This window comes from Bacillus rossius, chromosome 2 (genome assembly GCF_032445375.1).
Source record: "Bacillus rossius redtenbacheri isolate Brsri chromosome 2, Brsri_v3, whole genome shotgun sequence".
NCBI classification, from domain to species: domain Eukaryota; kingdom Metazoa; phylum Arthropoda; class Insecta; order Phasmatodea; family Bacillidae; genus Bacillus; species Bacillus rossius.
Window position 1 is genome coordinate 5,537,460 of NC_086331.1, and position 27,222 is coordinate 5,564,681.

Below are 27,222 nucleotides of genomic sequence, written 5' to 3' on the forward strand. Positions count from 1 at the left end.
GCGTATGGTCATGAAATCTTCCCCATTACAATAATAATTTTAAGAACTTAAAACGTTAGCTGGATTAAGTTGTAATAACGTGCTCCGTCGAAAATAATCAAGTTCACTCCACGTGGACTGTAATGTACTGCATTCCTGTAGTCACGTGCGCGCCGAGGTCTTGCTATCGTCACAAGGCCATTGACCCGACATGCTCAGGCCACTTCGACAAACACGTTTTCTGTCGTAGATAACATTTATTTCGTCTAACTCTGTTGTGCGGGTGGAAACATTTAGAGCCGTAGTTTATTTTCTTAAACTAACTTCAGCTCACAAAAGTTTAAAAAAAAAACTTTCTATATAACAATTAATCGGTTCTGTTACCTAACAAATATGTTTTAAATATCTACATTGAGAATTTTCTAAATAATTAATTTATAAATGTTAACATTTTGGAAACAAAAAAATCATGCAGTAATATTGCCATTACGGCCAATTGACGATAGCATTAAAACATTTCGTACAGGTTCTGCACAGATTATTATATTTATATATATATATATATATATATATATATATATATATATATATATATATATATAGGGTTGGTTGTCAACTCAGATGGAGTATATAAATTTTTGGCATTAATTCAAAATAATAGTTTTATTAAGCATAGATTCCTTCGGATCTTTTGTGACTGGGTAAATAACTTTCACAAATTTCATTTCATTACTCGTTAAAATGCTGAAATGTTCGTGGATTTACTTTAATGACAAGATAAACATCTAATGGGTATTTTTACTTTTTATAATGAATAATGCGACTCAGGCATGACTATCCTAAACAATTAAGAGGAGATTAGGGTTGAGAGACATGATAATAACTTTTAACTGTCTCAACTACCAGCGTATTAACGACGTGAATCAACGTCTATGTGAACTTCTAAGACCAGCGCACAGATAAAAATCTCCGATTACGTATAGATAAGTATGTTGCCAAATGTGAGATTCTTAGTCTTAAAATAAATTATAAACGCAATATTTGATCGTGTTTTAAAGTTTGTACGTAACTAGTAGTGTTTTTATTTTGTCAATTATTAAAAAAAATGGAATTAAAACAAAAATTTAGAAGAAAATAATTTTATGGTGTTTGAAAATTTACTGATGAACATCTAAATTTGTGTAAACTCTCTTAACATACGCACTAGTTTGGACGTACATGTTGGCGCCTACAATTCGTGTGCCTAATGACGGGAAGAAAGAGCTATCTCCGAAACGTCAAGGCTTTCGTAGCAGTAAGCTCGTGTTGCTTTAGTTGTGTTGTCTTATTGTGTTGATGTGTTCGTCTGAACTGTCGTACAGGGCTGTTAACTAGTTCACAGAACTTTTGTATTTTTCTATTCGCCCATTTTATTATACGCTGTGTCGTTTTCCGTTTGGAGAATACTCAACATGTTTACTTATATTTTTTGATGACTGATAATGTTGGTGCCGTTTACCATGTGTGTTTATGTATGTATATATGTGCCTAAATATACAGTATACGAATCCGTACACAGGACTTTTGCGCAAAATATTTGAAAATTAATGAACATGCTTTTAACATATTGTTTATTTTAAATTACTGATGAGGCCTACATTCCAAAATATGTTTTAAAGAAGTTACTAAGACGTGTTTATCATTTTAAGAGGCCGTGTCAGTAAATGTTCATTTCCAATATTCTGCTCTAGAAGTTCTCTCTTTTAACAGTGAGATTTAGTGGCTTTTTCAACCGAAGGAACTGTAGCCGCAGCGCGTGATAAAGCTACTATACCCTTATCACAGGATTAGTGGGAAGGTTGACAGCTCGAGTTTACTCGACGAAAAATGTATCTGGTTCCTCGACAATCTGAGAGGATGACAATCTGACCGGCGGCTCACTAGGAAATTGCGGATGCAGGGATTCAGAATCAAGAAACCTCACTTATACAACTATGGTATGAGTCGAATCTAAAAATTTTAATACTTTAAACGTATCGGAATACAATTAATCTTCAAACATGTGGTAATTATTCTTTATCTGGATGTAATAGTCCGTGATAAATAATGTTAGTTGACATTAAAAAGTATACGAAATTCATCATGTAACGTTTTAAAAGGATAATAACATAAATGCATATGCTTAGATATTGCATATGCATCACACACAATCTAAATACAATCTCACTTAAGTCAGACTACCTAATATTTTACAATGCACCATCATACAGTTTAACAGAGGTAGGTGAACCTCTTATCGACGTTGTTTCAAAGAATTTAAATTTACAAATATTATACTATTTATCTTAATACGATATGTAGCCTACCTTTATGAATACGAACTTACAAAAAAATTATTGAATTTATCACATTACACTTTAACATTACACAAGACTAAAACACTAACAAAACTTAATTTTATACATTGCTGTAGCATATTAGAAGACGAAATAACTCACAAGACTAACATTAAGAGGGCTGCATTACAAATTTACTTTACAGAGAAGAAAATATCCTTTCAAGATATTTCATTACCTCATTCATTACATAATACTGCCGTTGATGTGATCGTAGATATAAAGTATTTAAAAAATATATTCCATTATGTTTATGTAAATATTTTGAAAACGTTATTGCTTAAAGATGCTCATTATTTAAATAATAACGAATCTTTTACTTTTATGTACTGAACAAACAAAATACTTATAAGTTAATAAGAATAAGCTTAGTTGAGTAACATCTTCAATTTGTATTGAATTCAATGTACATATCGAAAATCATGTACAATGAATGAAACAGATTGAATTCAATAAATATTTGATCTTGTGAAACGGCCATAATATTGATGTAGATTAGGGACCGGAAAAATTCGCGGTTTCGACGGCCTTCAGGATAGACTGCACATTCCCCTGTACACTCGGGCAAATAACGGCAGTTCATTTGCTGCTGACTTGTTAGTCGTCTCAGCTTGTTTGTCTGTGATTCGATCCTTCTTTGGTTGGTGTTTTATAATTGGTTGAGATTCGTCCAGATGAACAGTAAGCCAATAGCAAAATCATCTAAAAGGTATATGTATTTGACTTCTAGCCTATCGCCGAATGAATCCGCGAATTTTTCCGGTCTCTATTAATTATAGATGCTCACATGCATCGTGAGAGTCCGTATAAAGCCTATTACAATTCTATAAGTATACATTAAAATGCTTTTAAAATATACATGTGTAATATAATTAAAACTTGTTTAAGTAAGATCATCACAAAAAAAATGAAAATCCTTCAACAGTAAGTGATGTTTTATAAGATTTTAACAAAACACACTTACAATAAGAGAATACTAATCATACCACATAATTCAACACAAAATATACATTCCAGTAGGCGCTACGTAAAAACAACTTCTATTTTTATGCTGATAACTCTGCATTGTTTTATATATATATCATTATTTCTAACTTTTAATATTCTCTACACATTAACTGAAATTACTTATTTACAGAGTCTTAGCTAATGTTGGTCTGTACCACATACAGTTCGTACGATATCTCTACGCAAAACACATACAGTTCATTATTAGTAATATCAATTATATTTCATGAACATAATGAAATTAGTATAGGCCCTAGGTTGTTCACTGTTAATTGAGTACTTCTGAAGTATTTTCATTGTGAGTTAACATACATACCAAATGCCATTCTTCCAGTAAAGTTACAAAGAAGACAACAAGATAATATAAATATGTATGTAGTACCATATTTTAAACCCCTATTAAATGAATAATAACTCAATCTCTATTCTGGACTATTAAGTAATAATTTTTATTAATGTTATTTATAACTTAAATAAAATGACAACTAACAAATTAGTAAAAAAATATAATTACGTGCGATATAGTGTTACATTTGTACTTGGACGGCAAACGAATATAATAAAATGTCTATGACAATGTTAACTTTACTCATTATTATGGAAAGAAACAAAATGGGCAGATAAGCATATTCTACGCTGACATTTAAAAATGCTCAATTTAAAATGAACATTCCAAGAAAATTTATTTTATATCACCACAAAAAATCAAACTGCGGCGTCATTTTCCCGATGACAAACAAAAAAGTTGTATGGTCGCGAATAATACATTCGTATGGCGTCACATCAGCGGAATATTCCCTTGGCATAAATGTGTGAATTCTGTGGCACTAATGGAGAAGTAAACCTTCGCTCGAACACAAAAACAAATGAACGAACAGCTTTTTTTTTTGATAAGATGTGTAATCGGAGACCCCTGGGGTGGTTGAAGAGTGTCAGGTCGGTCGCCAGACCAGATAGTAAAAGCTCAGAGGCTGAGGATAGAAAAGGCATATCTCCAAATTATTAAGTATAAATGTTGTCATGTAATAGTTAAAGACTTGATTACACCCAGGTTTATAAACCCATCATGATCATGAAAACACTGATCGGAAGGTAATGTGCAATACATTTCAATGGCGTTTTCAGTTTTTGCTAAATAATCATAAATATAAGCAAAATTTCAATGTATCTGGACAAATCAAAATATTGATAATATTATTTTCATCACAGAAATAATATATGATATGATAAATAAATTTGAAAAAAGCGGTTATGTTAAATGTATTGTATACTTTCAGTAGGCAAAATTTCCGGCCCCTACCTCTTATAGACTTTGAGAAAAACTGCCTTTTAAAATAACATTGATATAGATAGGAGCGCAAATTTGTGACACGGCCTCTTAAGGGAATCTGCTGTTATAAATTTTGGTGTATTAATTTAATATTAACATATAACACCAAAAAAATATTTTCGTACTTAAAATGTGCTGTTATTTCAATTATAAAATGCGGTTTGCAAATATTTAAAAACAAATGTTTAAATTCGTACTTTTTAAGTTTGCAAAATGATAAGTATTTACTTTTGTGATACTTACTGAAACGTTTCATTTGCACTTGAAACGCCGTTCACAGCTAAGAAAGTAGTGCGTCTGGTCGCAGAGCGGACCACTGCCCAGGCAACACACAGACTAGTGCGCTCTGAACCGTGATTGGTTGAACACCTCCCAAGCTCTGTTGGCGACGTTATGTTACTTAATCATTTCGAAATTCTGCAGTGTAGGAAAAAAAACTAATTACTTACATGACGTCTAGAGTCTTGTGGCTTGAAAAAAAATTCCAGAGAATTGTAATTGAACCTCTATAAAAACGTTCGAGAATCTCACAAACATAAAAAAATTGGTTGTCTGTAAAGTCGGTTTACGGACGATAGTTTAACGTGACAACGTCATAACAAAACATTGATGAAATGATTGCATACTTTATGAATAAAATTGAATAACTTTTATTTTAATAATAAAAGAATAAATACTTGAAATTATACTAGTAATCAGATTTTTAAAATGCAAGAATAATTAACCTTTAATGCCGAAATTGTTGTTGTAATAAGCAATGAAGACCACATTAACTTTTCACTTCACTTTATAAACAGTCTAGTGGAAGAGAAATAGATGCGGCCCAAGCGTACAATAAGCGTAACGGGACACAGCGTAACGGAACAATGTGCGTAACGGGACACAGCGTAACGGAACAATGTGCGTAACGGGACACATCGTAACGGAACAGTTTGCGTAACAGGACACTTTTTCGTGCGTGCAGCCGGATTCATCGATTTATTAGACGTTGTTACGTCAAAAATTCTTTTATGAGAAAATTAATTATTTCCCGTGCTATCAATCAATCACTATCAACACAAGCGCACTGTCCAACGTGCCAGTCTTTAGTGTTAGGACCATTTGCCATTACTTCTTAAAACATCTCTTAATTTTTTTCGTAATGTATTTAACAGGTAATCAAAGCGTGCATGTTGATGATGCTTTTGAATCGGCAGAATCTTTGATTGTTTAAGCGAATTCATCAAACAGCGAGGAATTTGTGCCTTCATTCGCATTTTTTATTACGAAATAACAAGTATATTGGATTTCAAAAACATTGTGTTTTGTGATTCAACAAAATTTTATTATTGTGTGTATATATGTATATACATTACATGCTTCAAGAAATTTTCCATGCTTGTTGCAAAGACGTATTTTTTTATTTTTATATAGAAAACAATTTATTTATAGAACACTAAAATTGTTATTAAATTAATAAATAATACCTGGTTTGTGAATAATGAAAACTTAATTCAATAAAATTAATTTACTGCATTTAATTCAGTACAATTTTTTTCGAGTTTTTTTACTGCACTCCACAATAGGCCGTACTTGCATTAATTTAGTAAAACTCATAAGCATTCGTGGGGCCAGATTTGAAGTGTTGATTTCTTACATTCTCTTTCTCTTTTTTTTTTTACCAGTTTAAATATGATGTGTTTAATAGTGTTTTGAATTCTCGTAATATAGGATTTTCGTATGTGATAACAAGTTAAGTCATACTACGCAATCCATAGTTCAGGTAAAATTAAACATATAAATCTAACTACATAAATCAAGGTTAGTTCCTTGTCAATTTACTAAGACGTTCTCAATCGGTCGTCTTTGACATTATCCTTGACATAAATACTTAGTTATTTTTATTTCGTTTTCGAGAGGCAACGAGTAAAACATTAAAATTTAAATGATGCGTTCTTTCTTCTGGGCTTTTAGATTAGTTTTTATTTCTAAAGATACTTCGTGAACTATCCTACATTAATTCTTCTTGTTGGTAAAAATGTGGATTTAAAAAAAAAACATCATCTTACAAAACAAAGGACGAGGTTATGTACTGTTAATTTAAATGATTTTTTAAAAGATACTTGCTATAGGTAATTTTGTGAGTAACTCGGACTCCCTGGTTGTTAAAAATGTTTCAGTAATAAGAGATGCTTTTCCTATCGAACATTTCTAAAGTACTTATAACATTGGGTTTAGCTATCTTAGTTTATAAACAATATTTGCAAGTTTTATACATAGTACAGATAATTGTGGTTTCGGGCGGTGGTATGGATAAGTATTCTAAAATAAATTGTCTAGAGGTTCAGGAAACTGTGTAGTTTTGTGATACAAGAGTGTTCAAAAAGCTATAGTACTTAAGGTGAAAGTCACGTTGCTGGTGAATTGTTACAGAGATGGATGAGCGTGATAATAATGTATTCTATTTTTATCTTTATTATAAATAAATAATAACCTCATAAATCATTTCACTGAAAACAAATCTGTTTGCATTCAAACCTATAAATTATATAGGTAAATAATGCAGATCGTAAGTTTATAAGTCATTTGTAGGGGCATGCGTTTTTCGCGAAATAATCTGCTCGCTCGTTAGACTGCAACAAGGTATGCCATTGTTCCCTTGTGATTGGCGGCCGTCTGCAAGAGAAGCCATCGCCCTGTTTGGCCGAGCCATTCAGGACGAGTTTGCTTCCGCACTGGCTGGCTGTGATTGGTGCGCCGACAGTAGACATGCACCTGGAATAAACCCAGCCAACCACGAGACACAGAAAATGCTATAGAGGTTTAGCACACAGCTGGTCGGAAAATCTTTTCGCGAAAATCACATGGCCCTAGTCATTTGCCTCAGTATAATAAGATCATTAGAATTAAAAGATAAATAATTAAAAATGTTTTTCTGTAGCAATAAATAAATATATAGGGTATCCTTATAAGAAAAATGAGGGCAAAAATTCTAATTTTCAAAAATTTCACTAACAAATGAGGACGAAAAAAAAATCTGTTTTTTAACCTCCAATTTTAGATAAATTATTTTTAACTTATCTAAACTGCTTTTGGTAATTTGTTTCTGCGAAGCCATTGTCAGCATTTTGTCCAAACCAATTTTTAGTTTCTCCTCTATGATAAAGTTTTGCATGATATTATGTTTATTTATATTCCTAAAAAAATATTCTTTTTTTTTTGTAGAAATTGTGAAATTTTAACTACCACACTCTGCTTGCGGACACAACTGTCGACAGTCAAGTGACACACTCTGCTTGCAGACATAAATGTCGACATTCGATAGCCACACCCTACTTGCGAACACAACTGTCGACAGTCAAATTACACACTCTGCTTGCGGACATTGCTGTCGACAGTCAAGTGACACACTCTGCTTGCAGATATAAATATCGACATTCGATAGCCACACCCTACTTGCGGACACAACTGTCGACAGTCAAATTACACACTCTGCTTGCGGACATAAATGTCGACATTCGATAGCCACACCCTACTTGCGGACACAACTGTCGACAGTCAAATTACACACTCTGCTTGCGGACATTGCTGTCGACAGTCAAGTGACACACTCTGCTTGCAGACATAAATGTCGACATTCGATAGCCACACCCTACTTGCGGACACAACTGTCGACAGTCAAATTACACACTCTGCTTGCGGACATAAATGTCGACATTCGATAGCCACACCCTACTTGCGGACACAACTGTCGACAGTCAAATTACACACTCTGCTTGCGGACATTGCTGTCGACAGTCAAGTGACACACTCTGCTTGCAGACATAAATGTCGACATTCGATAGCCACACCCTACTTGCGGACACAACTGTCGACAGTCAAATTACACACTCTGCTTGCGGACATAAATGTCGACATTCGATAGCCACACCCTACTTGCGAACACAACTGTCGACAGTCAAATTACACACTCTGCTTGCGGACATTGCTGTCCACAGTCAAGTGACACACTCTGCTTGCAGACATAAATGTCGACATTCGATAGCCACACCCTACTTGCGGACAGAACTGTCGACAGTCAAATTACACACTCTGCTTGCGGACATAAATGTCGACATTCGATAGCCACACCCTACTTGCGGACACAACTGTCGACAGTCAAATTACACACTCTGCTTGCGGACATTGCTGTCGACAGTCAAGTGACACACTCTGCTTGCAGACATAAATGTCGACATTCGATAGCCACACCCTACTTGCGGACACAACTGTCGACAGTCAAATTACACACTCTGCTTGCGGACATAAATGTCGACATTCGATAGCCACACCCTACTTGCGGACACAACTGTCGACAGTCAAATTACACACTCTGCTTGCGGACATTGCTGTCGACAGTCAAGTGACACACTCTGCTTGCAGACATAAATGTCGACATTCGATAGCCACACCCTACTTGCGGACACAACTGTCGACAGTCAAATTACACACTCTGCTTGCGGACATAAATGTCGACATTCGATAGCCACACCCTACTTGCGGACACAACTGTCGACAGTCAAATTACACACTCTGCTTGCGGACATTGCTGTCGACAGTCGAGATCCATACTCTGCTTTGGACACAAATGTCAACAGTCGAGAAGCACACTCTACTTGCGGACACAGCTAACGACAGTCGAGAGCCACACACTGCTTGCGGACACATCTATCGACATTCGATTGCCACACCCTACTTGCGGACACAACTGTCGACAGTCAAATTACACACTCTGCTTGCGGACATTGCTGTCGACAGTCAAGTGACACACTCTGCTTGCAGACATAAATGTCGACATTCGATAGCCACACCCTACTTGCGGACACAACTGTCGACAGTCAAATTACACACTCTGCTTGCGGACATAAATGTCGACATTCGATAGCCACACCCTACTTGCGGACACAACTGTCGACAGTCAAATTACACACTCTGCTTGCGGACATTGCTGTCGACAGTCAAGTGACACACTCTGCTTGCAGACATAAATGTCGACATTCGATAGCCACACCCTACTTGCGGACACAACTGTCGACAGTCAAATTACACACTCTGCTTGCGGACATAAATGTCGACATTCGATAGCCACACCCTACTTGCGGACACAACTGTCGACAGTCAAATTACACACTCTGCTTGCGGACATTGCTGTCGACAGTCGAGATCCATACTCTGCTTTGGACACAAATGTCAACAGTCGAGAAGCACACTCTACTTGCGGACACAGCTAACGACAGTCGAGAGCCACACACTGCTTGCGGACACATCTATCGACATTCGATTGCCACACCCTACTTGCGGACACAACTGTCGACAGTCAAGTGACACACTCTGCTTGCGGACATAACTGTCGACAGTCGAGAGCCATACTCTTGTTGTTGACACAACTGTCGACAGCCGAAAGCCACATTTTGCTTACTGAAACTGTTTAATTTCTTATTTTATGGCAATATAATCACTAATCAGTAATGAAACCAATTTGGTTCCATTTATTGGATTCCTTTCACAACTTTTGTCTAGATCTTCCACACTCTGTAGATTCCTGGACATTTCTTTTGATAACTAAATTTTCTTTTGATATCGGCTGAAGAATTAGTGGTTCTCCCAGCTGATTAACTATTCCCAATCATGCTTTGTCAGGTGCCGCATGTGTGGACATCATTGCCTGCTGTGATTTTCAAGCATTGGGTCAACAAGTGTGGGATATTTTTTATCTGCCAACAGGTTCAAGCAATAGTCGCAGCTATTGTTGTGTCGATATTTGCCTTGTCAGTGACCGCCGTCATGAGTGGAGAGTTCAAACCAAACGATGCTCTACTGCTATCCGCAGCAAGTTTGATGACAGCCACTTCTTCCTGCTTTTTCCTTGGTAAGTTGTTTCTGTGAGCTTCTTATTACCTGTTTACATTATTATTATTGATAAATATATATATATATAATTTCATGCTTCCATTGAAAATACTTTCTCTATAAGTGCCAAGGTACGGCTGAAATAATACAAATCTCAAACAACTACACTGAAAGAAAAAGAAGGGTTGCTGACTACGATATAAGTATTAGGTAAAGAAAAACTAAGCAACTTTTTTGAGTCCACGATGTGGCTTGTTAGTGTTAACAAACTTGTGCTATCGCTAATTTTTTTTAAGACTGTAAAAATATTATGTCACTGCAATAGTGAGGGTTATAGTGATAAAATATCGCATGGTGGCCAAAAAAAAATAGTGTGTCTTTCAAGGCTTAAGTTGCGCTCGTTTAAAAATCATGATTTCAAACATTTTATTTTTGATTCCACTGTAACTATGTCCATTTTAGATTTACTTTCCATCACACCTGAGTGTGTTTATGATACAGAAATATACTACTGAAGTACCCGGCGTTTTCCGGGCTACACACATCATAATTAGAGACCTGCAAAATTCGCGGATTCATTCGGTGATAGGTAGAGCCAGGAAAAATTCGCGAATTCATTTCGTGATAGGCTAAAATACAAATAGTTATACCTCAGTGCTGACGCTGCTATTGGCTCACAACTCACCTGGATGTCTCTGGGCCAATGAGAAACACCCAACCTAAGGCTTTATCGAATCACAGGCTGCTACGTTGGGACGTCTCACAAGACAGCAGCCAATGAGTGGGTCACATTTGACAGAGTGTACGTAGAACTATGGAGTTCATCCTACAGGTCATTGAACCCGCGAATTTTTCCGGTCCCTAGTGATAGGCTATAATTCAAACACATATACCTCTTAGATAATTTTGCTATTGGATTACTGTTCATCTGGACGAATCTCAACCAGTTATAAACCCTCAACCAAAGAAGGATCGAATCACAGACAAACCAGCTGAGACGACTTACAAGTCGGCAGTCAATGAACTTGCGTTATTTACCCGAGTGTACAGGGGTATGTGCAGTCTATCCTGAAGGCCACTGAACCCGCGAATTTTGCAGGTCTCTAATCATAATGTAAAGAACATCACTACCGAGTTTCAAGTCTGTAGGACATATACTTGAAAAACGGGAAATTTTGATTTTCAAGTACCTTTGATGCACAATCTATGCATCAAGGCTACGCATCAGCAAACCCGGGACACCATTTTTCAGTTTCATTTTGTGGGAAGGCAGGTAACATCTAGGCAAGACGTTTCGGACACACCAAACGATAGCGCGTTACAAGTTCATGGCAACGCCATCTATAGACTAATTTCTAAACTAAGCAGTTATTATGTACCTTTAGTTCGCCAGCAGCCGCGAGCTTCACTAAGCGGATGGATTTCGCCAAGGAGAAGGATAGGAAGTTGCCAGACCTTACTATATGGCCGTGTGGCGGACATAGAGAAATAACATAAACTCACTGTTTGTGTGTCTATAGCCTACCTGCTATTATTTTCTATTATAAACTGAATTTACCCACTTCTCATTCCCTTAGGGATGGAATTTCATAATTTTATGTACTTTATGTCACTCTCCAGCTCATAAACTATCTATATACAAAAAAAATCATGCTGATCCTTTGCTCCGTTGCTTCGTGAAAAAAGGACAAAAAGATAAACACACTTTCGTATTTATAATATTAGTATGGATATACTTTTTCTGGTGTAATCTTTACACTTGTTATCACACAACATTGGGAGTAAGCGACACGAAAGCGATGTTGAACGCTTTTCCGATCAGGCCGGCAGAGACTTTCAGCTGCTAAAAGGCGCCCACCTATGCCACTCATTGGTTGAACACGAGAACGCACGAGTCTGGACATAGCTTTTGAAGAAGATTGTTGTTGGTAGTAGAACACATATGTATCAGTTCGTAATGAATTGGCCATAACAAGTAGAATCAGGCATTTTCCGCGAAAAAGATCTGGACACTTATTAGACTACAACAAGGTATACCCGCACCTGTGGTTTCTTCCTTGTGATTGGCGGCCGTCTGCGTGAGAAGTCGTTGCCCTATTTCACCGAGCCACTCAGGACGCGTCACTGAATCACTGTATTTGGTGTTGTTACAATCGATATGTAGAGACCTGCAAAATTCGCGGATTCATTCGCTGATAGGCTAGAATTCAAACACATATACCTCTTAGATAATTTTGCTATTGGCTTACTGTTCATCTGGACGAATCTCAACCAGTTATAAACCCTCAACCAAAGAAGGATCGAATCACAGACAAACCAGCTGAGACGACTTACAAGTCGGCAGCCAATGAGCTTGCGTTATTTGCCCGAGTGTACAGGGGTATGTGCAGTCTATCCTGTAGGCCATCCAAACCGCGAATTTTGCAGGTCTCTATCGATATGTACCTGGGAGAAATTCACCCAATAACGAAACACAGACAGCGCTACAGTGTTTTATCTTTCATATAGTATCGAAATCTTTTCACGAAATATTCATGCCCTTCGTCATAAATAGAGACCTGCAAAATTCGCGGTTTCGATGGCCTTCAGGCTAGACTGCACATACCCCTGTACACTCGGGCAAATAACGCAAGTTCATTGGCTGCCGACTTGTACGTCGTCTCAGCTGGTTTGTCTGTGATTCGATCTTTCTTTGGTTGAGGGTTTATAACTGGTTGAGATTCGTCCAGATGAACAGTAAGCCAATAGCAAAATCATCTAAGAGGTATATGTGTTTGAATTCTAGCCTATCACTGAATGATCCCGCGAATTTTGCAGGTCTCTAGCTAATTACACTGATTTGCAGAATTTTGCTGCAGTTGCATCGTAAGCTTGCGTTGAGGTTGTTGTTGTTGTTTGTAGACCTTGTCCTCATCTCAGTGATCATCGTGTCGTACCGCAACAAGATGAACCCCGACAACGTGGCGACGCCCTTCGCAGCCAGCATCGGTGACGTCATCTGCCTGACTCTGTTCTCGCAGATCGCCACTCTGCTCTACGGCATCCATGGTACGTCCGCCGCCTGTTCGCCGCTCAAGTTCGCCCCGCACCGTAAAAAATTGGTCGTCTGTAAAGTCGGTTTACGGACGATAGTTAAACGTGACAACGCCATAACAAAACATTGAAGAAATGATTGCATACTTTTATGAATAAAATTGAATCATTTTTATTGAATTATCACTATTTTGTATGGATACAAAGAATGAGTGAAATGAAATCTACAATTTAATTGATAAATTTACTTTTATTTGCACTCATTAATTCAAATATGTTTATTACTTTAACAAAGAGCTTATTTTAACTATAACTTTTATACATGTTTGCTATTTAACTTCTTCCAATCTGTGTTATTATGTTAAGGATAGGACGATGATAGGAAAAGTAGGAAACGGATGGGAGTGTTTCAAGTTTAATGTGCCTCGAAAAAGTCAAATCGATGGTTGTTCCAATCGAGTGGAAGAGAGATAGATGCGGTGCAAGCATACAATGAGCGTAACGGTACACAGCGTAACGGGACAATGTGCGTAACAGGACACTTTTTCGTGCGTGCAGCCGGCGTTCATCGATTTATTAGACGTTGTAACGTCAAAAATTCTGTTGGAAGTGTGTAGTGTGCATGTTTAGCACGTGAACTGTGTTGCAGACACGCACTGGTGGATCCTGGCGACCGTGATTGGCAGCTACCTGGTGGTGCTGCCCTTCTGGATATGGGTGGTGCTGAGGAACGACTACACTAGGCCGGTGCTGAAGTCTGGTTGGGTGCCTGTGCTGTCAGCGCTCTTCATCAGCGGGTGAGTGGACCACGCGGGCCGTCTATCTCCATGCGCGTGCGTTCTAAAGCGGTCGGGTGTTTCGTCAGCGGATTGTTACAAAAACCAGGTTTCAGTGAGTGGTATACTTTAGGGGCTCCTGCGGCAAGAGTAGCAGTATGGCACCAGAGCCCGCCATCTTGGATTGTGATGTCACGGGAGCCATCTTGCATGACCTCTAACTTGACCCCTGCCGCCATCTTGGATAACTCTGACCCCACCTGCCATCTTGAACACCACTATTTTTAATTGTCACATCCGGAATTTTACTTCGAGAATTTTCCGCCACCTTAGATTATTGTGTTTGCCGCCATATTGTTTTCGTCTGCTGGAGGTCACTATCTTAGAATATGAATTCACAGCCACCATCTTGGATTCTAGAATGTTCCAACATATGAATTCCGCGATTTTGAATCATGACGTCACATCTGCCGCATTGAAAAACATAATTACTAACAAAAAACAGGATATATTTTAAAATTCATAAATAAACTGTTAAATTAAGTTTTAATTCAATTTTAATTAAAAAACACTTATGTCAAAGAACTTGGAGTCCTCGGTTCTAACGCAGTGAGAGCAAAAATTGTGACGGGTCATTCGTCCAAAGAGGCTACCAGCAGAATGATCTCCACCACTAAACCCAAGAAATATATATTAATCCAGCCAGTATGACGATGTGGCAGCTATCTTGAAACTGCCATTTGGTTTTCGTCTAGTAGAGTCTGCTGCCATCTATATTGGTTTAATATATCCCACTAGAGTGCAGTATCACTAGACCGTCAGATTTTTTTAGCATCCATAGAAGCAGTTTGCTGGTTGCCACTTCACCAGGTTCGAAAAAGGACTCTAAAGTTCATGCAGTAAGTATTTTTTAACAAAATTAATTTTTTTTTTTCAGAAAAATTAAATTTTTTTTCCGAATTTTTTTGATAGTATAAAGGAATTTTCAATATGGCGAACAAGTCTGGAGGCTACGTGGTGTTCCAGCCGACAGCGACTACTAGCAGTGTTCATCAGAGCCGGAGCGGACTGGAGGATTGTCGGCGTGACTCTCGCTGCCGCAGGATGGGTGGCCTGGGGTGGACAGGTTCAGAGGCTACGTGGTGTTCCAGCCGACAGCGACTACTAGCAGTGTTCATCAGAGCAGGAGCGGGCTGGAGGATTGTCGGCGTGTCTCTCGCTGCCGCAGGATGGGCGGCCTGGGGTGGACAGGTTCAGAGGCTACGTGGTGTTCCAGCCGACAGCGACTACTAGCAGTGTTCATCAGAGCCGGAGCGGACTGGAGGATTGTCGGCGTGACTCTCGCTGCCGCAGGATGGGTGGCCTGGGGTGGACAGGTTCAGAGGCTACGTGGTGTTCCAGCCGACAGCGACTACTAGCAGTGTTCGTCAGAGCAGGAGCGGGCTGGAGGATTGTCGGCGTGTCTCTCGCTGCCGCAGGATGGGCGGCCTGAAGTGGACAGGTTCAGAGGCTACGTGGTGTTCCAGCCGACAGCGACTACTAGCAGTGTTCATCAGAGACGGAGCGGACTGGAGGATTGTCGGCGTGACTCTCGCTGCCGCAGGATGGGTGGCCTGGGGTGGACAGGTTCAGAGGCTACGTGGTGTTCCAGCCGACAGCGACTACTAGCAGTGTTCATCAGAGCCGGAGCGGGCTGGAGGATTGTCGGCGTGTCTCTCGCTGCCGCAGGATGGCGGCCTGGAGTGAACAGGTTCAGAGGCTACGTGGTGTTCCAGCCGACAGCGACTACTAGCAGTGTTCATCAGAGCAGGAGCGGGCTGGAGGATTGTCGGCGTGTCTCTCGCTGCCGCAGAATGGCGGCCTGGAGTGAACAGGTTCAGAGGCTACGTGGTGTTCCAGCCGACAGCGACTACTTGCAGTGTTCATCAGAGCCGGAGCGGCCTGGAGGATCGTCGGCGTGTCTCTCGCTGCCGCAGGATGGGCGGCCTGGGGTGGACAGGTTCAGAGGCTACGTGGTGTTCCAGCCGACAGCGACTACTAGCAGTGTTCATCAGGGCCGGAGCGGGCTGGAGGATTGTCGGCGTGTCTCTCGCTGCCGCAGGATGGCGGCCTGGGGTGGACAGGTTCAGAGGCTACGTGGTGTTCCAGCCGACAGCGACTACTTGCAGTGTTCATCAGAGCCGGAGCGGCCTGGAGGATCGTCGGCGTGTCTCTCGCTGCCGCAGGATGGGCGGCCTGGGGTGAACAGGTTCAGAGGCTACGTGGTGTTCCAGCCGACAGCGACTACTTGCAGTGTTCATCAGAGCCGGAGCGGGCTGGAGGATCGTCGGCGTGTCTCTTGCTGCCGCAGGATGGGCGGCCTGGGGTGGACAGGTTCAGAGGCTACGTGGTGTTCCAGCCGACAGCGACTACTAGCAGTGTTCATCAGGGCCGGAGCGGGCTGGAGGATTGTCGGCGTGTCTCTCGCTGCCGCAGGATGGCGGCCTGGGGTGGACAGGTTCAGAGGCTACGTGGTGTTCCAGCCGACAGCGACTACTAGCAGTGTTCATCAGGGCAGGAGCGGGCTGGAGGATTGTCGGCGTGTCTCTCGCTGCCGCAGGATGGGCAGCCTGGGGTGAACAGGTTCAGAGGCTACGTGGTGTTCCAGCCGACAGCGACTACTTGCAGTGTTCATCAGAGCCGGAGCGGGCTGGAGGATCGTCGGCGTGTCTCTTGCTGCCGCAGGATGGGCGGCCTGGGGTGGACAGGTTCAGAGGCTACGTGGTGTTCCAGCCGACAGCGACTACTAGCAGTGTTCATCAGGGCCGGAGCGGGCTGGAGGATTGTCGGCGTGTCTCTCGCTGCCGCAGGATGGCGGCCTGGAGTGAACAGGTTCAGAGGCTACGTGGTGTTCCAGCCGACATAGACTACTTGCAGTGTTCATCAGAGCAGGAGCGGCCTGGAGGATTGTCGGCGTGTCTCTCGCTGCCGCAGGATGGGCGGCCTAGGGTGAACTGGTTCAGAGGCTACGTGGTGTTCCAGCCGACAGCAACTACTTGCAGTGTTCATCAGAGCAGGAGCGGGCTGGAGGATTGTCGGCGTGTCTCTCGCTGCCTGGTGCTGCAGAGGTGGTGAACAGGTTCAAAGGCTACGTGGTGTTCCAGCCGACAGCGACTACTTGCAGTGTTCATCAGGGCAGGAGCGTGCTGGAGGATTGTCGGCGTGTCTCTCGCTGCCTGGTGCTGCAGAGGTGGTGAACAGGTTCAAAGGCTATGTGGAGTTCCAGCCGACAGCGACTACTTGCAGTGTTCATCAGGGCAGGAGCGTGCTGGAGGATTGTCGGCGTGTCTCTCTCTGCCGCAGGATGGGCGGCCTGGAGTGGACAGGTTCAGAGGCTATGTGGTGTTCCAGCCGACAGCGACTACTTGCAGTGTTAATCAGAGCAGGAGCGGGCTGGAGGATTGTCGGCGTGTCTCTCGCTGCCGCAGGATGGCGGCCTGGGGTGGACAGGTTCAGAGGCTACGTGGTGTTCCAGCCGACAGCGACTACTAGCAGTGTTCATCAGGGCAGGAGCGGGCTGGAGGATTGTCGGCGTGTCTCTCGCTGCCGCAGGATGGGCGGCCTGGGGTGAACAGGTTCAGAGGCTACGTGGTGTTCCAGCCGACAGCGACTACTTGCAGTGTTCATCAGAGCCGGAGCGGGCTGGAGGATCGTCGGCGTGTCTCTTGCTGCCGCAGGATGGGCGGCCTGGGGTGGACAGGTTCAGAGGCTACGTGGTGTTCCAGCCGACAGCGACTACTAGCAGTGTTCATCAGGGCCGGAGCGGGCTGGAGGATTGTCGGCGTGTCTCTCGCTGCCGCAGGATGGCGGCCTGGAGTGAACAGGTTCAGAGGCTACGTGGTGTTCCAGCCGACAGAGACTACTTGCAGTGTTCATCAGAGCAGGAGCGGCCTGGAGGATTGTCGGCGTGTCTCTCGCTGCCGCAGGATGGGCGGCCTAGGGTGAACTGGTTCAGAGGCTACGTGGTGTTCCAGCCGACAGCAACTACTTGCAGTGTTCATCAGAGCAGGAGCGGGCTGGAGGATTGTCGGCGTGTCTCTCGCTGCCTGGTGCTGCAGAGGTGGTGAACAGGTTCAAAGGCTACGTGGTGTTCCAGCCGACAGCGACTACTTGCAGTGTTCATCAGGGCAGGAGCGTGCTGGAGGATTGTCGGCGTGTCTCTCGCTGCCTGGTGCTGCAGAGGTGGTGAACAGGTTCAAAGGCTATGTGGAGTTCCAGCCGACAGCGACTACTTGCAGTGTTCATCAGGGCAGGAGCGTGCTGGAGGATTGTCGGCGTGTCTCTCTCTGCCGCAGGATGGGCGGCCTGGAGTGGACAGGTTCAGAGGCTACGTGGTGTTCCAGCCGACAGCGACTACTTGCAGTGTTAATCAGAGCAGGAGCGGGCTGGAGGATTGTCGGCGTGTCTTTCGCTGCCTGGTGCTACAGAGGTAGTGAACAGGTTCAATGGCTACGTGGTGTTCCAGCCGACAGCGACTACTTGCAGTGTTCATCAGAGCAGGAGCGGGCTGGAGGATTGTCGGCGTGTCTCTCGCTGCCTGGTGCTGTATAGGTGGTGAACTGGTTCAGAGGGTACGTGGTGTTCCAGCCGACAGCGACTACTTGCAGTGTTTAGCGGACTGGAGGATTGTCGGCGTGTCTCTCGCTGCCGCAGGATGGGCGGCCTAGGGTGAACTGGTTCAGAGGCTACATGGTGTTCCAGCCGACAGCGACTACTTGCAGTGTTCATCAGAGCCGGAGCGGACTGGAGGATTGTCGGCGTGACTCTCGCTGCCGCAGGATGGGTGGCCTGGGGTGGACAGGTTCAGAGGCTACGTGGTGTTCCAGCCGACAGCGACTACTTGCAGTGTTCATCAGAGCCGGAGCGGGCTGGAGGATTGTCGGCGTGTCTCTCGCTGCCGCAGGATGGGCGGCCTGGGGTGAACAGGTTCAGAGGCTACGGGGTGTTCCAGCCGACAGCGACTACTTGCAGTGTTCATCAGAGCAGGAGCGGCCTGGAGGATTGTCGGCGTGTCTCTCGCTGCCGCAGGATGGGCGGCCTAGGGTGAACTGGTTCAGAGGCTACGTGGTGTTCCAGCCGACAGCGACTACTAGCAGTGTTCATCAGAGCCGGAGCGGGCTGGAGGATTGTCGGCGTGTCTCTCGCTGCCGCAGGATGGGCGGCCTGGGGTGAACAGGTTCAGAGGCTACGTGGTGTTCCAGCCGACAGCGACTACTTGCAGTGTTCATCAGAGCAGGAGCGGCCTGGAGGATTGTCGGCGTGTCTCTCGCTGCCGCAGGATGGGCGGCCTAGGGTGAACTGGTTCAGAGGCTACGTGGTGTTCCAGCCGACAGCGACTATAGCAGTGTTCATCAGAGCAGGAGCGGGCTGGAGGATTGTCTTTGTGTCTCTCGCTGCTGCAGGATGGGCGGCCTGGTGCTGGACGAGGTGGTGGACAAGTTCAAAGGCTACGTGGTGTTCCAGCCGATTGTGAACGGTATCGGCGGCAACCTGGTGTCGGTTCAAGCCAGCCGCATCTCCACGTACCTGCACGTGACCAAGCCCAGTCAGATGGGCTTCATCCCGCCGCAGACCCGTCTGTGGGCGTCTCCGTGGGCGGCTCTCTTCAAAGGACGTAAGTTGCCGTCGGCTCTTGACGCATCTGGCTGGTCTATCCTAGCCATGGGTCAGACAAACTTTCACCCAATCCCCAATCGCCAGTTCTATCCTTTAAGGATTTATCTTTTTTTTTCATGAGTCAAAATTAAAATGATAGGTAGGGACAGGAAATTTTCGCGAAAAAAAATTTGAACGCCTACTAGACTGCAACAAGGTATACCCACACCAGCGGTTTCTTCCTTGTGATTGGCGGCCGTCTGCGAGAGAAGTCGTTGCCTTGTTTGCACGAGCCACTAAGGACGAGTTTGCTTCCACACTGAATTAGTATGATTATTTGTTGTAACAATCGACATGCACCTCAAAGTATCTCACCCAATCAAGAAACACAGACGATGCTACATTGTTTTAACTTCCAGCTACTCTCGGTATCTTTTCGCGAAATTTCCATGGCCCTAATGATAGGGCTATATCAGCAAACGCACAGAAATGTAAGTTTTGGGTCACGTTTACCCTATTAACTTTATATTTTTTTAAATATATTACCGTTATATGTTTAGCATAGGTATAAATAGATACCCGGATATGCAATGTAGACTGCACTGCTTTGTTGATTGGATCGCAATTGTTCGAACACGCCCCTCCACGACTGTGGACCAGTAACTGCCAGCCAGCTGTAGAGTGGCCGAATCACATCGACCCACTCCAAAGAAGGGGAGGTTCTGCAGAAAGGTACCAGCCAATAGGAAAGCGTATGAGGGTAGATTATTCATAGGATTGTGAATTTTAACCTGACACCAAATGAATGCGCGATATTTCCGGGACTTTAGTTACAAACAATTTGCTTTTACAACAGAAATGTTATCAAATGGTAAACAATCATTCCCAGACTGTTGTGGTTGGTAGCAGATATAAACATATATTTTCTGGCTTCTGTAGGGATAAATAATGCAGTCTTTGTAAACTTCACAGGGGCTAGTGTCTTAATTTTTGAATTTCTTTTCATCAAATAATTTTCTTCGAATTTATTTTTGCTCAAGTATGAAATTCTTCTCATGCTAAATGTTTCATGGTACTTAAGGATTTGAGAATTTCTTTGGCTTATTCATAATTAGGGCCATGAAAATTTCGCTAAAAGATCCCGAGAGTAGCTGGAAGTTAAAACACTGTAGCATCGTCTGTGTTTCGTGATTGGGTGAGTTACTTTGAGGTGCATTTCGATTGTTACAACAACCAATCACACTAATTCAGTGTGGAAGCAAACTCGTCCTGAGCGGCTCGGTAAAACAAGGCAACGACTTCTCTCGCAGACGGCCGCCAATCACAAGGAAGAAACCGCTGGTGTGGGTATACCTTGTTGCAATCTAGTAGGCGTTCAGATTTTTTCGCGAAAATGTCCTGCCCCTATTCATAATGCATCGTAAACTAACATTTAATGAGGTATTTAACCACCAGGCTGGATTGGACAGTCCTGTTAACACTCTAAAAATGGCAAACTGTGGCCGTACTGGACGCAGTCTTCCTATTATACACGAACCACGCTGAAATAACCCACATGAGAGCTAAAATTTTTATCTCTGTATCGGGGTCTACTTATGCGTCTAAAACTAAGACTGGTCCAATTACCCAAGGAGGATAAGATAGAATGTGTTTTAAGATGAGCTTGGTGGTAATATATGCCGCGAATTAATGGGGTACTTATTTATGGAACATGATTCCTGCCTGCCTTTCACTATGTGGCACATTTTTGCAGGTGGAATCTTGTCTCACTGGACAGGAAACCTATCCTAATTTTTTTCTCTGCTTAGAACATTAATAAACTCTTGTAGAAGTTACCCGACCATAATGTAAGTATACCCGACACCAAAATACTATTGGAAATCTCTTCCTAAAAGCCTGCAAGAATCTAAATTCGAATTACTTGAAAATGCTGCACTTGAATTGGTGGATACATACAGTTCGTTTCTGAAATTGAATGTCACTCTCCAAATCAGTGGATTTTGCTGATTTTTCGGTGGGTTTCACCTATTTATCAGCCAGTAACCACATGTTGGCAGAAATGTCAGTTACTTAAACTTCTCTGATTTAAAAAATAATAATAATATTTATATTTACAGGACTACCAGCTCCTTATTTTAACAAAAGCAAACAATTTAGCTGTAACTACCACCAGTGGATTAGCGACAGCTTGCAGCACTACAGATACCTGATAGGTTACCCTTTCATCAGCCTGAAACCAGCATTCTCAAGATGTACGTATAGTCGCTTCCAGGGGCGCTGTGAGGAGCAGTGGTGTAGAGTTTCGCGGTATGTTTTACCTCCGTATTGCTATGCAAACACCTGTGCATTTAACTCATTGAATAATTGGTATGGATTCGTAGAATTCCTTTTATTATTTGGTGACATGCTGGAATATATACCGTAATCTCTTCAATTTTAAGGCAACAATGTAGCCATCAGCTTCTACCTTAGATCCTACCTTAATAATGATGAAAAACATAATTTGCTAGATTTATTTATGAAATTGATTTTGTAGTTCGTACTCCTTAAATTTTGGTAAAAAAGAACCTTGATCACGTGTATATGTTAAAAAATATAGTTTTTTTTAATTTCTCAACATTTAATTTTTTTTCACAATTCCTGTTTTCTTGATAAAGTTCAATGCGGACTAATCTAAAATCTCTGAATACAAATAAGTGTTTCATTCAATAACAATTTAGTGACCTCGGTTTTGTGCAATGTTAGGCATTGGCAAGTCAATTGCTAAACGAAAAATTTTATGCTTACAGCTAGACAAAAAAAGGGGGGGGGGTTTGTCTGTAAAGTTGGTTTACGCATGATAATTTTTGTGATAACGTCATAAGAAAACATTGATGAAAAAATGCATACAAACCACATTAACTTTTCACTTCACTTTATAAACAGCTGACAAAACAGTTCACGTGTAGGTTGTGTGCTTGCCGCTGTCTCTCTTCTACTCGGACGCATCGGCCGATGGAGTGGAAGAGAGATAGATGCATCACAAGCCGATCGTGCCTCTCTATCGCTTGTTCCGCGCTCTCGCTTGCACGCTCGGCTCAGGCGGAACGTGACAATGAGTCATGCTTTTTCGTGCGTGCAGCCGGCGCTCATCGATTTATAAGACGTTATCACGTCAAAAATTAAACAGTAATTAAAATTGATGGTTCTGAGTTAATTTTTGTTTTCATAAAATACCTAAATGTGTGTGTTTTCGTTCAGTGATGTTGTGACGGCTGATGGATGTAAAATGCACTGACTGTTGTTACAGTGCCTTCAGCGAGAACAGCCCGGATCCTGATAGCAATGGCTGTGTTGGGACAGTCGCTGTTCGTGATAATCGCTGATTTGATCCACTCTTCCACGTTCACGATCCAAGCACCATTCTTCTTCACGTACTTAGTAGTGAGCACTCTGCAGGTGAGTAACGTAGTCTTGCGTGGAAACTGTTCAACTAGTTAATATGTTGGCCCGCACAGCAGCCCTGACGAGCAGGTAACCTACCCACCAGGGGCTCATACTCCTTTTCTCAGCTATACAAAATGATACCAAACACCTTACAGCCCAAGCCATCTAGACATGAGGCTGTCACTTGTAGCAATTGGAGGTGAATCAAATTTTATTTTATATTGAGCAATGCAAGGGAATATATGATACTAAAGAAAAAAATTACGCCACTAATAAGCAAGAGTGTGAAAAATTTAAAATATGAACTGTGTTCACTAATCTTGCCAAGATATTCATATAAAATAAATATGAAATTTTTTCGTACACTACATTCAAGCAGAAAATTAAATGTTTTGGGCGAATTTTAGGATGAGTTCTTCTAAACACATGTTCAATGCAAGGAATCATAAAATACATATATCACTGTCCTAGAGAACGCTCAGCTGTGCGTTATATGTTTTGATAGACTGTCAGGTGGAACTGCCCTGACAATACATGCCAAGGCATGCAAGACTGAAGCAGTCGATAAACGCAAAAGACTTTAATAATAAACTTGTTTGTACTGGTAGTAATGTAGAATAAATGCAATAAATTTTATTTATAAAAATGTATTGTTTTATTTATTTAACCTGGAACATAGACTATTATGGTAACATGTTCCATTTAAGTGATATTTATTTAAATTTTTGGGCTTTGATAACTTTTTTTTGCATCGATCAAGGATCTAACTGAGGACAGGAACCGATGCAATAATATGTTAATAGTATTTTTTATGATTCTTAGAGTTTTTCCGAATTTTTTGATGATAATTATGAATTTAAAAATGGCAGTCAGAATGTACGGCAAGATGGTAGACGTGAAAATAGTTGACTGTCTTTTGATAAACACTACTGCACTCTAGCAGGTAAAAAAATCCAGATGGCAGGTGCACACTCTAGAAGACGAAAACCAAATGGTGTTTCCAAGATGGTATCCATGATATAATATGGGTGGGTATAACATATTTCTTGGTCAAAGTGGTCGGGGTCAGGGGTCAGCTAACTGGTAAAAAATGTGGAGGAATGATTTTAAAAATATATTAGATTTTCCTTGGCTGTAAAGAACTCAGGTCTTTAAGTCCATGGCATACGAATTACATTTTTACCAATTTTTTTAGTTTTTAGGTAAAAACGGAATTAGACTTACACTCGAGGTATCATATTTCAGTCACCTTACAAGATCACATTCATCCAAGATGCCGCCATTATGTCACAATCCAAGATGGTGGTCGTTCATTGACAGGCACCCTGCACCCAACTGTAGCCTGTACCAGACTCGACCACATCATACTACTAACAAACTTACTCAATTATGTGGCCATGCCGTGGACAGCCCGGTCCAGAGACTACACTTGTCATCCGCCAGTGGACTTATGGCTTTGACTTTCCCCAGAATAAAACACAGATTTTGCAGTTCTATATGTGCATTTGAAGTAAATACCCTAAAAATAAGAAAAACATGTCATGGACGGGGACATATTGGTCATCGAATGTGTGCTGCAGGCAGACAAAAGTATTTCAGCCTAAAGTGAAGTGTGTGGTGTGTGTGTTATTTTAGGTGACGATACTTCTCTACGTAGCCCATCACGTGGTTCACTTGATGTGGAAGTTGAAGACAGATCCTGACAACTCGTCCATCCCGTACCTCACGGCTCTGGGCGATCTGATTGGTTCCTGCCTGCTCGGGTTGGGGTTCCTTTTCCTGCAGACCATCCACTGCGAGTACTCGGGCTGAAGACATGCCGCAGTATTCGAGAGGAATCTGCGAGTCACTGCTTGTTACCACTCAGAATGTTAAGCTATTGGGCCTCTTACACAAGAGATTTCCAAGGCATGCGTGTTGTAATCCACACGAAGTTCGTAAGAATTTCCACACCTGCTTAGTGAACAAAGATACACTTTGATGCGGTCGCTGAGGTTATGTCTTGGGGGTAAAAATATTTTTGTAGCGCACTGCAGTATCTGTATTTTCAGTCATATTGTGGAACAAAAAAAAATGCCTTTACAAACTTGAAAATATCTATTTAAAACACTAAGAAGGTGATATTTATTCAAATTGTGGGTGAAACCCATGATTTTGTACTTATAAGTTGTATATATTTTTTAAAATGTTAATCATGTACACGTTAAAGATGCTAAAATGAGGCTGCTATAAGCGTCTCCATGAATAAATCGCCTATATTTTCATGGGTACTCAAAAGAGTTTATTGTAGTTGCACCAAAAACAGTACCTTAAACTACTACACTTCAAAAAATGAAAACAATTAGGAACAACGAAGATATTTTTCTTATATTGTATCAAAAGCCATTGACTTTCATTTTAATGAAATGGATCTCAAATAATTGTATTTTTAAACCGTCAACACGAGAGTTTTGTTGAAAATAAATGAAAAAACAAATGTAAAATGAGTATCTTACTACATTAAATATTTTTGGATTTTAAATATATTGTTGTTTTCGTTTCACGTTGAACCATTTTCCTTTCCCAAAGCCACTTGAACTTTTCAAAGATGAAGCTCTGAAACTTTCTCCAAATCAAATAAGTTTGACTGCAAACCGTTTCAAACTGGATTACTGCTAAAAAGCCAACTAATTACAATTCAGTGGCAGTGTTTTGCTGCTGAAAATGTAATGAGTTCTGATTTACAGTGACTTGTGGAGTCCTGCTTATTAATTATGGCAGTCAGTTAATTAAAATCATCTATTGATCTGTAAAGAACATATACCCTCACTTAAATAGGGACTATGTTTATTTTAATGTACGTTTCCGAATGCTAAACGACTACGAAACGCACACACCAGTAACAAACCACAGTAAAACACGGCATGGATGTAAGTAACTAAGGAGTAGCTATAAATTTTTGAAAAACGTCAGTATCAATTTCTATACCAATTATTAGAGACATGCAAAATTAGCGGATTCATTTCGCGATAGGCTAGCATCAAAACAACTATACCTTCGTACCGCTTCTGCGATTGGCCCACATTTTATCCGGGGAACTGTGAGCCAATGGGAAACACTAAACCAAGAAAGTGCCGAATTACGGACAGCCTAGTTGAAACGTCTCACGCGTCAGTAGCCAATGAACAGGTGTCATTTCCGCGAGTATTTAAAGGACTGTGGAGTCTATCCTAGATGTCAATGAATCCGCGAATTATGCAGGTCTCTACCAATTATACATCACCATTGCTAATAAATTTTAAGGAGCTGTAACTTAAATATCCACACTCCTCCTTCTCATGCTGAGTAACTGATTAGTGATTCTACTAAAATATATGTTTCACCAGTTATCTATTATTTGGGTTCTTGTTTCATGTTCCAAGACAAATGCTGTTCACTTTTGCTGCTCAGAATTTGGCCGCCAAACGCTTAACGTTTTCCATTGTCTCAAGCGTTTCGTAGAGCGTAAACAATTTTTGTAAGGGAATATAATTTTAGAGGAATTGTTTGGTTTTAGCTCTCTAGAGAAAGCACGTGGTACACTTGTTGAGACAGACAGTATGTCTTCGTGTGTTTCCCGTTCGTCAAGTCTCGCCGCTCTAGCATTTCCGTTTGTTCCGAGATGCATTGTGTTTAGGTATGGCAACAATATATCGAAAATTTCGATATTTCAGGTTTAAAGTATTGATTATTTAGTATAGATGTTTTAGTGCCCATAATTATTTCATCAGTATTTTGTTCCGATAATATCGCATTTGAATAAAATAATATTTTT

At 41.6% G+C, this 27,222-nt stretch overlaps 1 protein-coding gene across 1 annotated transcript in view; it reads left to right on the forward strand.

The window, feature by feature from the left end:
* The window catches only part of LOC134529939 (solute carrier family 41 member 1-like), a 95,100-nt gene extending 69,150 nt beyond the window's left edge, over positions 1-25,950 (forward strand). The window contains exons 6-11 of the mRNA XM_063364486.1: positions 10,435-10,579; positions 13,462-13,608; positions 14,243-14,390; positions 19,811-20,022; positions 23,293-23,441; positions 25,065-25,950. Coding sequence (XP_063220556.1) covers positions 10,435-10,579; positions 13,462-13,608; positions 14,243-14,390; positions 19,811-20,022; positions 23,293-23,441; positions 25,065-25,241 — 978 coding nt within the window. The 3' untranslated portion in view covers positions 25,242-25,950. The remainder of the gene's footprint in view (positions 1-10,434; positions 10,580-13,461; positions 13,609-14,242; positions 14,391-19,810; positions 20,023-23,292; positions 23,442-25,064) is intronic.
* Positions 25,951-27,222: the final 1,272 nt, after the last annotated feature.